We start from the raw sequence: 14236 nt of genomic DNA, 5'->3' as shown, positions 1-14236 counted from the left end.
AAGAGGTTCTGCAGCATTCGGTGCAAGACCACAAGGCTCAGTAACAGCTTTTTTCCCCATGTCATCAGACTGCTGAGCTCTAAGTGACAATTGTTGTTTATTCTGGATACCTTGTTTCCTCAAAATATTTGCACTCCATAACTCAAAAATGTCACTTTTAGTAATTTGCACTTTCAGTATGTTTGTTTTTGATTTTTATTATTCTTATTTCGATATTTTTTAATATACTTTTAACTTTTAATCCTATGCTGAGCCCCGGAACCTTTCGTTCTGTGTTCACTTGTTGCACATTGAATGACAATAAAGTCTGTCTAAGTATATGTACAGTATTCATTCTATGATTATACCTGATGTATTCTTGGGTTGCTAAAACCGATGATGTGCAAGAACAAGTCAAACGGCTTGTTTGAATGTTTATGCTAAAGTGGATCTATAATTCTGGGGCGGCTGTAGGTAGAGCTGGTGGACTAGTGATCGGAAGGTCGCTTGTTCGAATCCCTGCTCCCCTGGGGTGGCACTGAGCTACATCTTGAAGTATCCTTGAGCAAGATACTGAACCCCACAATTGCTCCTGATGTGCAGTTGCCACCTTGTGTGGCAGCCTCTGCCATCAGTAAGGGTCCTGCGATGAGCTGGCGACTCATCCAGGGTGTACCCTGGCCTTCCCAACTGGATTTGGCCCCAGTAACCCCCCCCCCCCGAAAAAGGGGGATAAAACATCCCCGCGACCCTCATGGAAAAGCGGAAGAAAACGGAACAGAACGGATCTATAATTAACATTTGATATTAAGTGATCAGTCACAATCATTCAATTGTGAGATGTATGATTATGTGCAGAATAATTCCTCTTACGTTTAATTTCTACAATCTGCTTCAATTTACCACCTCACCCTGTTGCCAATACCCTTTGCCTCCAAAATGCTCATAGGCACTTGACATTCTCCTGTCAGGTTTGTTTTTATAAAACACGTTTACATGGCAAGTAGCATACGCCCATTTTGTGCGTAGGCAATGTTTATAATTGAGAGATTTGGGTCAGCTTTGGAAAAATAAATGTATTTAAAGAAATCTTTTAAAAAAATGTTTAATAATAATACACAGCCTGTGTGTCTTACACACATACCTGTTGTCCCCGTTATTTGTTTAAAGAGTAAGGGGCTTGAAGAGAGGGGATGGGGAATACTAAAAATGATATGAATTTGAAACACACACACATAACATAAAAGACAAAAGAAAAAAATGCCAGTGCCAGTGATTTTCTATCATCTATTCATTTATTCATTGTGAATATTCATACATAAATCTGATTTTCTCAAGAAGTAGTGATGTCTGATAAACAAGAAGTGGTATCAATAAACTTTACATTCAATGCAGTTAATTCCAGTTAGCTCATTGGTGCTCTTTGGACTTACCTATCTTTAATATTACAAATATATAAATGATCTACCAGGTGATAACAGTGATATGGCGTCAGGTCTACTTTAGGTCACAAGAATACTTCACCGTCTTCAAAGACAAGTGTACAGAAACAAGCACATGCACACACGCAAAATAAAGAATACATTCAGCATAATGCACTGATTAGGAACACAACTAAAGACTACAACTTTCAGGCTTTAGTAACTCCTCAGACTCAGAGGCTGTTTCTAATCAAATGTGATCAGAGGCAGGCAGGAAGTAACAAGTGCCAGGTCCTTTAATTTTAGTGTTTATTGCAATAGTGTACGTTTTAAGGGGAGAGCCAGTCAGTCAGTCAGTCCAAGGAAGGCTGCCGACTCCTTAGCAAAGAGGACAGTCAGCATCGTATGCACTGCTGTGGTGTGTAAAATGGGTACAGAGTGTGTGTTAGTGTGTTCTTCACTGCAATAATGCAGTGCTTCAGTGTGGATTTCTATTTGTGCATGTGTGATTTTCATTTTAATTCCTCACCAGGGGCCCTGATTTGTAAGTGCTTTGTTTCAAGCAAGAGTTGTTTAATAACATTTTTTAAAAAAGCTTTAATAAAAATCATTACATGCATTCTCAGTACTGCAGAATGTTAGAATAATAAATAACTGACTGTCATAATTTAATTATTTTTAATCATATTATGGCTGATATGAGCACAGGATGAAGTCAAGGGATGCATCACAAATAAGGACCCACACATCTGAGAAAAAATACTCTTAAATTAAAACAGACAAAAAAAAAGGTCGATATTTTGGTCTTATTAAGAATTGTGGTGATAAACAAAGAGATCAGTATCATATAAAAGTCCCTGCTGAACAAAATATATTATTGGTGAGTAAGGCACCATCCAAGATTGGTTTGTTGAGGGTTACCTCCCTTTCAGGAAAGTTAAAAGACAAAAACTTTAAATTGTATGTGTTTATAATTTCCAGTGCCACCAGGTCAATACTGTACATTCTAGAAGATGCTGATTGTGTGCATTCTGACAATAAAGTTGTAATTTTTATGAGAAAATACACTAATTTTATGAGTAAAAAAGTTGTAGAAATGAGTTGAGTTTTATGAGAAAACAATTTGTAATGTTAAAATGTCCCATTTTATCAATAGAGTTAAAGAATTAAGTCATGGATTTATTAGAAAAAGCCGCAATATAATGGAATAATGATGTAATCTTACCGAAATAATTCATATTTAAAAAACTGAAGTTGTAATGTAATATTACAAGACTCATATAATAAACAGCTCAGGGCTGTTAATAAATACGGATATATGGATGACCTGATGTCATGTTTCACTAATAAGCACCTTATTATTTTAAATTGTAGTATATTGAAATGAAATTAAACCAATTACACGATGCACACATTACACAACAGGGTGTGTTTGAGGCAGCGGCTGTGGCACAGTTGGAACTTGGTTACCTCCAGGCAGCTGAGCCAAAGAGCTCTGAGAACACATTCATAGTATCGCATAATATAGTCCATTGGGCTTCATGACTTCTCTTAAAAAGGCTGTGAAAAGCAGTCAGGAACGACTGCATACTGTGCACATCAACGCTCTGTGTGTAACATAACTCTAATAGCTACTATACAGTGTTGACATGTGATTGAATATATTACTGTCAAGATATACTCAAACATACATATGCCAACTTATAAATGCAATTTTACAATAAACAGCATTTTGTTCTAAAAACAACCTCCTTTTCCCTGTAATGATATGTTCCAATGAAATCAAACTTTAATCAGAAATTTTCATCTTTTAAATAAAATTCTGACTCTATATTGTAATATTATGACTTGCCTTTTAAAAAAATACAAAATTAGAACTCATATTTATAATTGTATGTTTTTTGTACAATCAAAAATAATATATCTCATACTGTTGTGTCTTTTCCTCAGTCATAACCAATTACTAAATATTGTGATATTATGGTTGTTTTTGTAAAGTTTTATCATAATATTATGACCTTGTGTTGTAAAAGAACATTATGTTGTAATATTAGGAAATTTTTTCATAAAAAGACAATCTTACCACACAAAACTGTGACTCTCAAGATCCTTAATTCATTTTTAATTAACAATGGCCCTAATACTCCGCCATAACTCTCAAAAATTTTTAGCTTACAGTTTGTTAAATTCTGCTCTGTGTGTGCTCCATTGTCTACTCCATAACTAGTGTGTGTGTTCATGTGTTCTCAACGCAGCCATGAGCAGGGCACCCATTGGGGTTCGGTATCCAGTTTGTTGATGAGTCGTAGCAGCTCACTGTAGGCTTTGTCCTGGTCTATGTTGACGATGACTGCATCAAACAGGTGACCGCAGCTCTGCTCCATCTCCCGGGCTTTCTCAATGATGTCGCGCAGCTCCTCGGGCTGTTTACAACACACAGCACACACATACATATTATGGAGGCAACTTTTTGGAGATGTACACACCAATGATATTTACTTATTTATTTATTTAAGTGCAAACAGACTGTGTAGACAGTTAGACAGGAACCTTTGGGTTCTTGTTATCTTTAGCCAATAAGGCTCGGAGTCTTTCCTGGGAGGGTGGAGCTATGAAGATGATGTAAGGCTTCAAGTCCGAACTTCTCAGCACCTTTAGAGCCTGTGCACACGAGAACACAAAAAGAATGTAACTTTTGAACATATGTTCTGTTATTTCAGATTCTCTCTCCACTCTCTCTGCCACTTTGCTCAGTCCATGTGTGTACCAACCTGTGTGTGCAGACAGAGCACACAGATTTTTCCAGTGTTGATGACCTGTCTCACAGAGTCTGTACTTGTCCCATACAGGTTCTTCTCAAACTCACCAGACTCAATCAGCTTACCTGAGAAAAACAGGAGAGAATGACATATTTATTCTAGTGTTGACACTGTATCATTTCTTTACACTAGGAAAAAGATGTCTATATCAATTGGACATATTTATAGCACTATACTACACAGTGTGACGTACCACAAATTGCTTGTGATGTTGTAACATTTCATTTTCTGAGTTCAGTCTGAAAATTATACTTCAGCCTCATATTATACTTCAGCCTTCAAACCAAGGGCTCACTTTAGTTCCAGGATTATGATACCGTCACTGTATGCGTAAGCAAGGAACGGCAATATTTTTGTTGTTTTTTTAATCTTGACTTGCAGTCAAACCACATTGAACAAAATCAATCAATCAAACTTTATTTGTACAGCACCTTTCAAACAAATGAAAATGCAATGTAAAGTGCTTTACAAGTGACTGAAAACAAAAACAAGGGATATAAGGAAAACAAAGATGGATTTAAAGACTAATGCACACCAATTGCAATAAAATGATTAGTTAAAATAATAAAATGTTTTTCTGTGTTTCACTATAAAGCACGCAGTTTACAAGTGTTTGAAATGTGCTATGTAAATGACTTGGCTTGTGTAGTCTGTCTTTGAAGTGTTCCATGAGCAATCACTATCTGAAATTTTTTCTAGTTACTGGATTATTATGATGCAAGGCATTATAAAAAGTTTCTACACACAGTTCTGTATATACTCCACGTAGTGCCTATCTGCATAGCTGTAATGTTCATTCTACCCCAACAGCCACAGAGTTCACTGTCTGTGTTCCTACCGCAGTCACATGACACTTTTCTTTGTGTATTTTATGTGTATGAGTGCTTAAGAATGTGTGTGCATTTTTACATGTAATATTATGTTTTCCTGTTTTAACTGACTTGTTAGGTGTACAGGGACTCTCTCGGTGATGTGCACTTTAAAGAAATTGAAGCCGAAGTTGAAGTTAAGACTGTCCGACCAAATAATCAATTCATGTCTGTCAGTATTCAGTAACAAAATCTTACCTACTGCCTGTTCTGCCTCAAAAGTCTGACGAGACACAAAGTGGTAATCCCGACCACTCAGCTCACCTTCTCGACGGCTCCGCGTGGTGTCTACAACACACACTCAGGTTAGAACAAGAACACATAGAAGTGTATGCTTTAATGCACAGCGTGTGTGTGTGGGTTTGTCAGTCTTACGAGGTACAGCTCCAGCGAACCGTTCTGGTTGGTTGCTGAGCAGCCTCTGCCTTAGCTCTGCCTGACCGCAGCTAGTTGGACCGATCAGTGCAATTGGCCGCTTTCTGTTGGCTGGCTGGTGGTAGAGAGCCATTTCCTCATAGGTGAGAATCTCCTCATTATCAGCATCTGGGCCAATGAAAAGAAAGAACTGAATGAAAAAATTATGTTATGGTCAAAAGGAAAAACTGTACGTAGACAGATTAGAAGGAGAAAGTGAAAATATCAAACAAGACAGGTAGAAACAAAAAGAAAACTTTTTTGCTATACAAGTGGGTTTGATCACGCAACAGCTATTCCAACTCTAAGCTGATACTAAAATAAAAATGGTAACACTGTTTGTGGAAATATTAAGTCCGATGTCGTAAACCTTATTTCCTGACAATTAAGCATGCATGACTACATGTTTATATGCAGATGAGTGTTGTTCCCCCATTACATTTGATGACCTACAAGACAGGCAAACAGGTCATACCATCGTTCCTGTGACTGTTGTAAAGCAGCTTCTTTCTTTTCCTCTTGTTCTTCTTTGCACACCACAGCTTCCCTAAAAACAAGCAGACGATTTCAACTTCACACTGTTAAGCTCATTCATGAACACAATAATTTTAATCACATAGTACGTTTACATGCACAGTTTAGTCGGATTACAGCCATAGTTCAACTATGCTACTCAATCAGACAACTGCAATTGTCCGAGTTTACATGCCGGTGAGAAAATCTGATTATTGGCCGAAGCATGTCATATCCCGGTACGATATCCGGCTGACCTCTTTACGTCACCAGCAACAACAAACTGCCTCGGCATTCGATAAAGATGGCGTATGAAGAGCAAGATGAAGCTACATCTTTGTACATTTCGTATATGGTGTACATGATAATTACACAAACTAGATGCACAATGGTGATCTTGCTTGCAGTTATTTTGGAGGAAAGACGCCGCCGTCACCATTTTTCTACTTCCTGCTCACGGCCCCGGGAAAGAAATCTCGCGCCTGCACAGAATGCAAAATCCGATCCGATAGTCCATTACTCCTGCATGTATACGTTCTATCAATCGGATAATCTAGGTGTTTTAATTCGACAATGAGAAATCCGATCTGGTCCGATTTTAGTCAGACTAAGGTGTATACATGCATTTTAAAAATCCGATCATAGTCGGACTACCCCAGTAATTCGGTTTTCTTGAGTGTCATGTAAACACACTGAGTGTCATCAGGTGAAAGAGTTATAGTGGAACTAACCTGATTTCTCAGGCTCCTTGTCTTCTTCTATGGTTTGTTTCATGGCTTCTCTCTGCTGCTGAAAACTCTTCCCTGTGGGTGAAAAAAACAAACAAAGAGCAGTCACATGGTTCAGAACACAGTGGATCAGACTTTTATGCAGTGGAGTTACAACCAACCATCTTGCATTTCACTAAGCAGTCTTAAAATGAAAACCAAAAGCCACCAAACAAACAAAACAAAGATCTGAGCGACAGACAGATAGACGTACCTGGTACAAGTCCAGCCAGTGGCTGGTTATCCTCATCTCCATCCCTGTAAGCCTGCCACCAGTTGGGGTCTGACTGGCTGATGATGTGGAGAATATCTCCTTTCTGGAAGGACAAGCCAAGCTCTCTGCATGGCACATAAGGGTCATCTGATGGGTCATAGTCGAAATGTGCCTTCACATGGATCTGGAGGAGAGACAGAAGTGACATGGAGATTCATGAGAAGTTAGACTGGGTTTATATTCCAACAGGAAATCAACTTTTAGAATCTAATTTCTGTCAACGGAGTATTATTTCTACTATCTACCATTATTTCTACTTTTATAAAATTGTTGCTCCGATGCAGGACTCACCACATTTTCTTTGATAGGAGGAGGTTTGCTCTGAGTGCTGGGAATAAGTACAAAGGTCAGGATGCCGTGCATGTCCGCCTGACAAAAGAAAGAGAAAGAGAAAAGCCCTTCTTATTTATCAGCTTGGCTTCATCACCTATACTGTAAGCATTTAACCTTATTGCTTTGTTGCTCTTATGCTATTGTTATTCATGTAATGAAAGCAGCAGTAAATACTGCCATCGACACAAAGGAATCAGTGTGATGGAGGTAAAACGAGATATTGGACAGTAGAACAAGGCTATTTTTTAGATGTATACTGATCACTACATTAATGAACTGTGTTATATATACATAATTACAAGAATATCAAAGACTTGGTTGACATCTTTCCCTCTCATCTCGATGCCATTTATCTCCAATATTTCATCTCCTTCAGATAGTAGTCCACTCCGTTCAGCTGCTCCGCCTCGAACAATGCGACTGATCACTACACTGTCCATTTCATTACGAACAGTTGCCCCCTACAGGAGACATACAGAAAGACATGACTGTTATTTACTGTATACTGGTTCCACGGAGGAAAGCATTTTATGAATGAATCTGTTACTGACACATCTATTAAAAGTTTACTTATCCTAAAGGTAAGCTTAAATTATATTTAACTGTGAGCAAAATCAGTGTGTAATATTTAAAAGAGGGCCTCAATACCATGATAACTTGACACACTTTTACTTTACTTTCAAATTAGGGTTGCACGAAATGGCAAAAAAATCATATAGCATTGTCAGATGATTGTGATACAATTCTGATTTGTGGAATTAATTTTTCCATTACAATTTTTATTTTCATCAATAAAACTAGACTAATCATGATGATGGGACAATTGTTTGGGTCTAAACAACTAATTTTTCTTCCATCTGGAGATGAAGGTTTGTAAGCCTAACCCAGTCTTCAGACTTTTGAGTTATTTTCTCGATTCGAGTTGCGCCCACTACAGCATTTATAATAATTCAGACTTTTTTTGTCCATTAAAATGACATAGTTCCCAAATGTTGCTAGCTAATAGAGTAATAGAATTAGTGGGTTTAGTGATCATGAAGGGTTTGTTATCCAATAAGCTTATTATCTGTGCCGACTTATCCAGTGCAGGGTCACAGATTGGCTGGAGATAGGTGATTCTAGCACAAAGCAGGTGGAAACCTGTACATCACAACTCTGCCATATAAGCTATGCTACCATTACACTTCACTCCTATTAACCTTATCTAACCTGACTGTGACAAAAAACTCACACCTGGAAGACACCCATGCAGACAGTGGAAAAACATTCAAACTTCCCACAGAAGAATTCCAGTCATCATAATGCTAGTGGATTAATAGCTGAGCTGGAGCTCTCTATAGATGAGTGTCTTTCTCCTTCAAATCTGAATAAGTGTTGTATCTTACCAGTGGTATGTCTTGGGCTTTCTCTATACGAGCGATCTTGACAGTCTCTCCTCCCCACTGGGTCAGTGTTTCTCCTTGGGTGAGCAGCAGCTCAGGCTGCATTTCCCTCTCTGCTATGCCGTCATGGGCCAGGAGCAATGACTACAAACACAAAATGCAAACACACACAAGCCCCTTTTAGATAGAAAATGTGCCAAATTTGCAGCAAGGTAAAGGCTGCAATCTGCCACCTTGTCTATGTGAAAGGGATGTGTAATATTCCTTCTTTTCAAAAAAGTTACCGCTGGGGTAGGCGAAAACCTGTGTCGTGACGCGAAGCACAAAGTTGGGCGTGAACAGTGACTTACAACATATGCGTCCGAAGAATAGTTTACCCCGTGATACCAGTGTCAGTCATAAGACGCGTTCATGTTGAACTCCAGCTGACCTCCTGCAACAGCGAGATTTGCTGGCCACTGCAGGGGCGGGTTACAAACGCTGCTATGAAGTTGGACACTCTCTATTACAAGTAGACATGCCGAAACATGGCTGTCCTTCCCTTATGAAAAAGGAACCTTATAATTTAACCTAAGATTTCTGTAGCTGTAACACTTCTGCATTCTATACATGTTATCTGTATTGTCCTACGTAACACAAACTATGAATGTTTTCTATTTATCTCCATTAGGCCTAATTACTTTTTATAATCTTGTCAAATACAGTCCAATTACCTTAAAGGGCAGCTGCTAGTTTATGCAACCTATGGTGGAAGACAATGTGGCTGTTGCATTTTTTGGCATGACAAAAACAGACAAATTATCTCAAATAACACTTCGTTTTAATGTGTACTTAGAAACACTGTGTCAATAATATCAACGTCATTTTCCCCCAAGAACTCGTGAAGCGTAGGGAAACACAGGTGTGTGATCCCACTCACACAACTCGCCCAGAACCGTAGCTTCTTTATCATTGCCTCAATCCTGTCTTGTGTGTTGACAGTTACACTGACTCCCTGCAGACTTAGATTGAGTTCATTCAGAGCTGAAAAGATGTCCGCTAGATAGGCGAGCATCTTCAGAAAATCTTCGTCATGCAGACTGGAGGCCAAATGTAACGGATTCTCCTCGAAAAACTGCTGCAGTTCGTGCCAGAGTTCAAAGAGCCTTGTCAGCACTTTGCCACGGGACAGCCAACACACCTCTGTGTGCAGCAGCAGTGATTTGTGTTCGCTGCCCATCTCATTACATAACAGTGTGAATATTCTTGAATTTAGCGGGCGAGCTTCGATAAAGTTCACCAGTTTGACTCCATCGTTCAGCACTGCAAGTAGATCAGCTGGCATGTTTTTGGCTGCGAGGGCCTCTCTGTGAACACTGCAGTGTAACCAGCTGATGGATGGACAGACTCTCCTAATATGAGCTATAAGCCCCGTGTGTTTCCCCGTCATTGATTTTGCCCCGTCTGTGCATATTCCCACACAGCGCTCCCAGTCGATCCCATTGGTCCTCATAAAAACGTCAATTAAATTGAAGATTTCCTCTCCTGTTGTTCTGGTAGCAAGAGGCCGACAGAACAAAAAATCTTCTTGTACCGTTCCTTCAAAAAGGTAACGGACAGACACAAGAAGATTGGCCAGATTTGCATCATCTGTAGACTCGTCTACTTGCAGAGAGTAAAACTCACTTTTCTTCACACGGCTGACTAGTGTAGCCAGGATGTCTTCAGACATGGCATCATGCGGCGCGAAACAGTGTTATTGGAAACAGGAATCATGTCCAACTTTTTGCCTCTTTCTCTCCAATCATACACTCCACCATCTCTTTGGCCGCTGGCAAACGCACGTCTTTGGCAATTGTGTGCGGCAGTCCCTTTCTCCCTACTCTGTAACTGAGCAGATATGAAGCCCGTAATGCGTCTTTCGTAGATCCAACACATGAATGAAACTGCATTTGTTTGCGGCTTTTCTGCAACTCCTCCAACTTTGTTTTGAAAAATGTAAGGGGCTTTTGACTTATATTGCCATGTTTCGTGTGCAGGTAATGACGGAGATAAGAAGGCTTCAGACAGCTGTTTGCTAGAACCTCACTGCACACCACGCACTGAGGCTTTGGGCAATCTGTATTGCCGATCCACGTGAAGCCCAGACCCAGATAATTTTCATCATATTTCCTTTTTTTTTCTGGTGTTCACCCTCATCACCTCTTTTTTGCCATCTCTTTCCCTCCTCTTCGGTTTCCTCCGGCGCATCAAGTCCTGACTGCCGCTCATTTTCTTCTCCCTGATCCGTTCCTATTCTCTCCGTCTCTTTTGCCTCCAAATCCTCACTCTCTCTTGGTCCCTCTCCTCCTTCATGACCAACAACTTTGTCATGAGACGTCCCACTTGACAGTTTCACTGAGAAACACCCGCGTAACTTTGGTTCCTACCAAACATTCATTCAGAGATGAGAATTCTACTGACCATGGGTGCAAAATCCAGCTGCTGACTCTCCGCTGTCACACAACGGATCCCCCCGTGACCAAAGTGTCAGTTGAACTTCAGAAGAGCCGGAATTCAACACTACTAGAACGGCTGTAAGCGGTCATTTGGTTTAACTTATTTGATTATGAAACATTTTAATGTAACACTTAATAATATATAGGAATAAAATAATAATAATAATCGAAAAAGCTGGAAACGAGCTGATCCAAAACAAAAAAAGAGCCGTTGCGATTACTGGTCACAGTTTGCAGATTACCCCCTCTCTCCTCACAGTTACCACACACGGGCTTGTGGCATTTCAAGTGTCCGACAGGCCGGAATTCAACACTACCAAAACGGCCGTAAGCGGTCATTTGGACTGCTAGATTTAAACTCTATAATCTGTCAGGTAAATACCCAACTGAGTGATGAATGCATTCATTGTGTCATGATATTTAAAAAAAAAACAAAACAAAAAAAAACAAAATAATGAATTAACACCAAAGTGTACATTTTAAAGGTTGAATATGTAATATGCTTATTAAAAGCTATATTTTTTCAAATATAATACATCCACGGGGCGTTTAGAGGGGCGCAGATTAAAAGTAATGCGCTTCCTTGAAAAATTATATTTAGTCTGAAATAAATAATTTAAGAAATTTTGACGGGTTCGACAATGACTTCCTGTTTACATCGTACTAGCCAAATAGCGGCCGGCATTGCGGGTTGCCAATTTCGCAACCTCGGCAATGCTCGGCAAAACTCGGCAAAGCTAGGCTGACACTGGGTAAAATGGCGGAGTCTGCAAGCTCTTCAGAGCCCCAGCGAATGGTGCGTTATCTGTCCCAGCAGCTGAGTGACCGGAGAAGAGCAAAAACCAGAGTAAATATCGGTGAAGCATACGCTCGATGGACTCAGGTAAAGGATTTCCACGGCATCAAAACACACGCGGAAATGGCAAACTTTCTCCTGGATCGGTAAGCTAACTCACTTGCTAACTTAGCTAACGTTACCTGTCGGTCAAACTCCTCTGCTATACTTATTTTCATTATATCACGTTGATCCTAGATATGAGAATACTGATCGTGACCCATCGACCTCTACACCCAGTAAACGGAGGAAACGGAGGCGGCTCAATCCTCCTGCCCTGTCCAGTATTGCTGGTTCACTTTCACCATTGCGGTCAGCGGCTATAATAAAGAATATTCTAGCTAGCCATCTGTATTTACATAGGTCTCAAAATAGAGACAAACCTGGCAACCCGACCGCTGGAATTACTTTTTTGTTGTCGCGACTACGATCTTGAGACACTAGATGGCGGCATTCAGCTCATATTTCATATTGCACCTTTAACAAGTTTAATTATAATTAAACTTATTAAAATGTACACTTTGGGGTTATTTCGTTTTTTAAATGTATATATTTATCAATATTCATATCATCGCACATAGTAAACCGTAATTATTGTATATTTACACACGATTTTAATAGAGAAAACTCAGAACAAGAAAATTAACTATTAAAAGTAACGTATTTGATTATGAAACATTTTAATGTAACACTTAATAATATATAGGAATAAAATAATAATACAATTCGAAAAAGCTGGAAACGAGCTGATCCAAAATAAAAAAAGAGCCAAAAAATAAAAATAAAAAATGCCACGGGCTTGTGGCATTTCAAGTGTCCGACGTTTGGTTCCGTTTGCAGCTCTTTTGGACTGGCACTGCCTCGGTGTCTGTGTCAGCGAAGATGGCCAGTTAGGGTCTTCTATAACATCCTTGACCTGGCTGGGATCAATGCCCGCATCTTATTCAAGGAGCACCAGCAGCAGTAGAGCCCGGAGAAAAGTCCTGCAGCAGCTGGCAGAGGAGCTGAGGGCAGAATACATGGAGGGGAAAGCGGCCGCGGCAGTCGGCACAAGGTGGGCAGCAGCGACGCAACCACCGCAGCAGCAGCAAGCACAGAGAAGGAGGCAGTGCCTGTCCGAAAGAGCTGCAAACGGAACCAAACGTCGGACACTTGAAATGCCACAAGCCCGTGGCATTTTTTATTTTTTTTTTGGCTCTTTTATATTTTGGATCAGCTTGTTTCCAGCTTTTTCGATTAATATTTTATTCATATATTATCAAGTGTTACAATAAAATGTTTCATAATCAAATAAGTTACTTTTAATAGTACATTTTTTGTTGACCCGCACAATTTGGATGAAACGGGCGAAAAATAATGTCCTGTGTCGGACACGGGTGTGGATCGGGTCGGACGCCTAGAGAGCGCGGGTCGGGTTTTGCGATTGTCATTTTCATGGCATCAGGTGCAAAAAAAAAAAAATCATTAGCGACACATCTACAAAAATATGCCTGCATTTCAAAATGATAAGCATGTACCGTATTGACCTGAATATAGGACAAGTTTTTTTCGATGAAAATTATGTGGAAAAAGTGGGGTCGTCTTATAATCGGGGTCTAACGATTGACACATGCTGATAGTTGTCTGGGTCGCTACACGACCACAACAGCAGAGGGCGCCAGCTTATTGTAGAGACATCACTGACACTGTGGCTTGGGTTATCTGTCAATCACAGCGGAGAAGAAGTGACAGGAGATGAAAAATGGAGAGATGCGAGGATTTTACGGAGCAAAGTGGATCAAGTTTGGCAAGTTAACAGACATCTGAGGCGGAGCTATGATGCTGATTTTAAGATAATGGTGGTCAATACAGCGGAGGCGCCAAACAACTGTCAGCCAGCCAAGAAATATGGAGTAAGGGAGTATAACGTCCGAAGATGGCGGGTCCAAAAAGATCGTCTGAAAACGCTAACAGTAAGAGAAAAGCTTATCGTGGTCCGCTAAGCAGCCGCTTCCAAGAGACTGACAGGAGGGTATGTGAGTTTGTTATTGAGAATGAATTTTGGTTATCAGAGTCTTTTTCTGAAGTCTTGAAAAGAGGGGTCGTCTTATAATCAAGGTCGTCCTATATTCGGGTCAATACGGTATATTTCATATGAGCTCATTCATGCGTGC

At 39.9% G+C, this 14236-nt stretch overlaps 1 protein-coding gene across 3 annotated transcripts in view; it reads right to left on the bottom strand.

The window, feature by feature from the left end:
* Positions 1-1252: 1252 nt before the first annotated feature.
* pals1a (protein associated with LIN7 1, MAGUK p55 family member a) overlaps positions 1253-14236 on the bottom strand; it is a 103204-nt gene continuing 90220 nt past the window's right edge. For 2 of the 3 annotated variants that reach the window (XM_030443849.1, XM_030443850.1), the window contains 11 exons: positions 8775-8915; positions 7689-7850; positions 7348-7425; positions 6997-7180; positions 6747-6818; positions 5978-6049; positions 5464-5631; positions 5287-5376; positions 4172-4284; positions 3951-4061; positions 1253-3823 (listed from right to left, as the gene is read on the bottom strand). In XM_030443849.1, the coding sequence (XP_030299709.1) occupies positions 3647-3823; positions 3951-4061; positions 4172-4284; positions 5287-5376; positions 5464-5631; positions 5978-6049; positions 6747-6818; positions 6997-7180; positions 7348-7425; positions 7689-7850; positions 8775-8915 (1368 nt within the window). In that variant the 3' untranslated portion in view covers positions 1253-3646. The remainder of the gene's footprint in view (positions 3824-3950; positions 4062-4171; positions 4285-5286; positions 5377-5463; positions 5632-5977; positions 6050-6746; positions 6819-6996; positions 7181-7347; positions 7426-7688; positions 7851-8774; positions 8916-14236) is intronic. The other variant, XM_030443851.1, reaches the window with a different exon arrangement.

The sequence above is a fragment of the Sparus aurata genome, chromosome 16, assembly GCF_900880675.1.
Source record: "Sparus aurata chromosome 16, fSpaAur1.1, whole genome shotgun sequence".
Lineage (NCBI taxonomy): Eukaryota > Metazoa > Chordata > Actinopteri > Spariformes > Sparidae > Sparus > Sparus aurata.
This window is presented reverse-complemented; position numbering and strand designations above follow the sequence as displayed.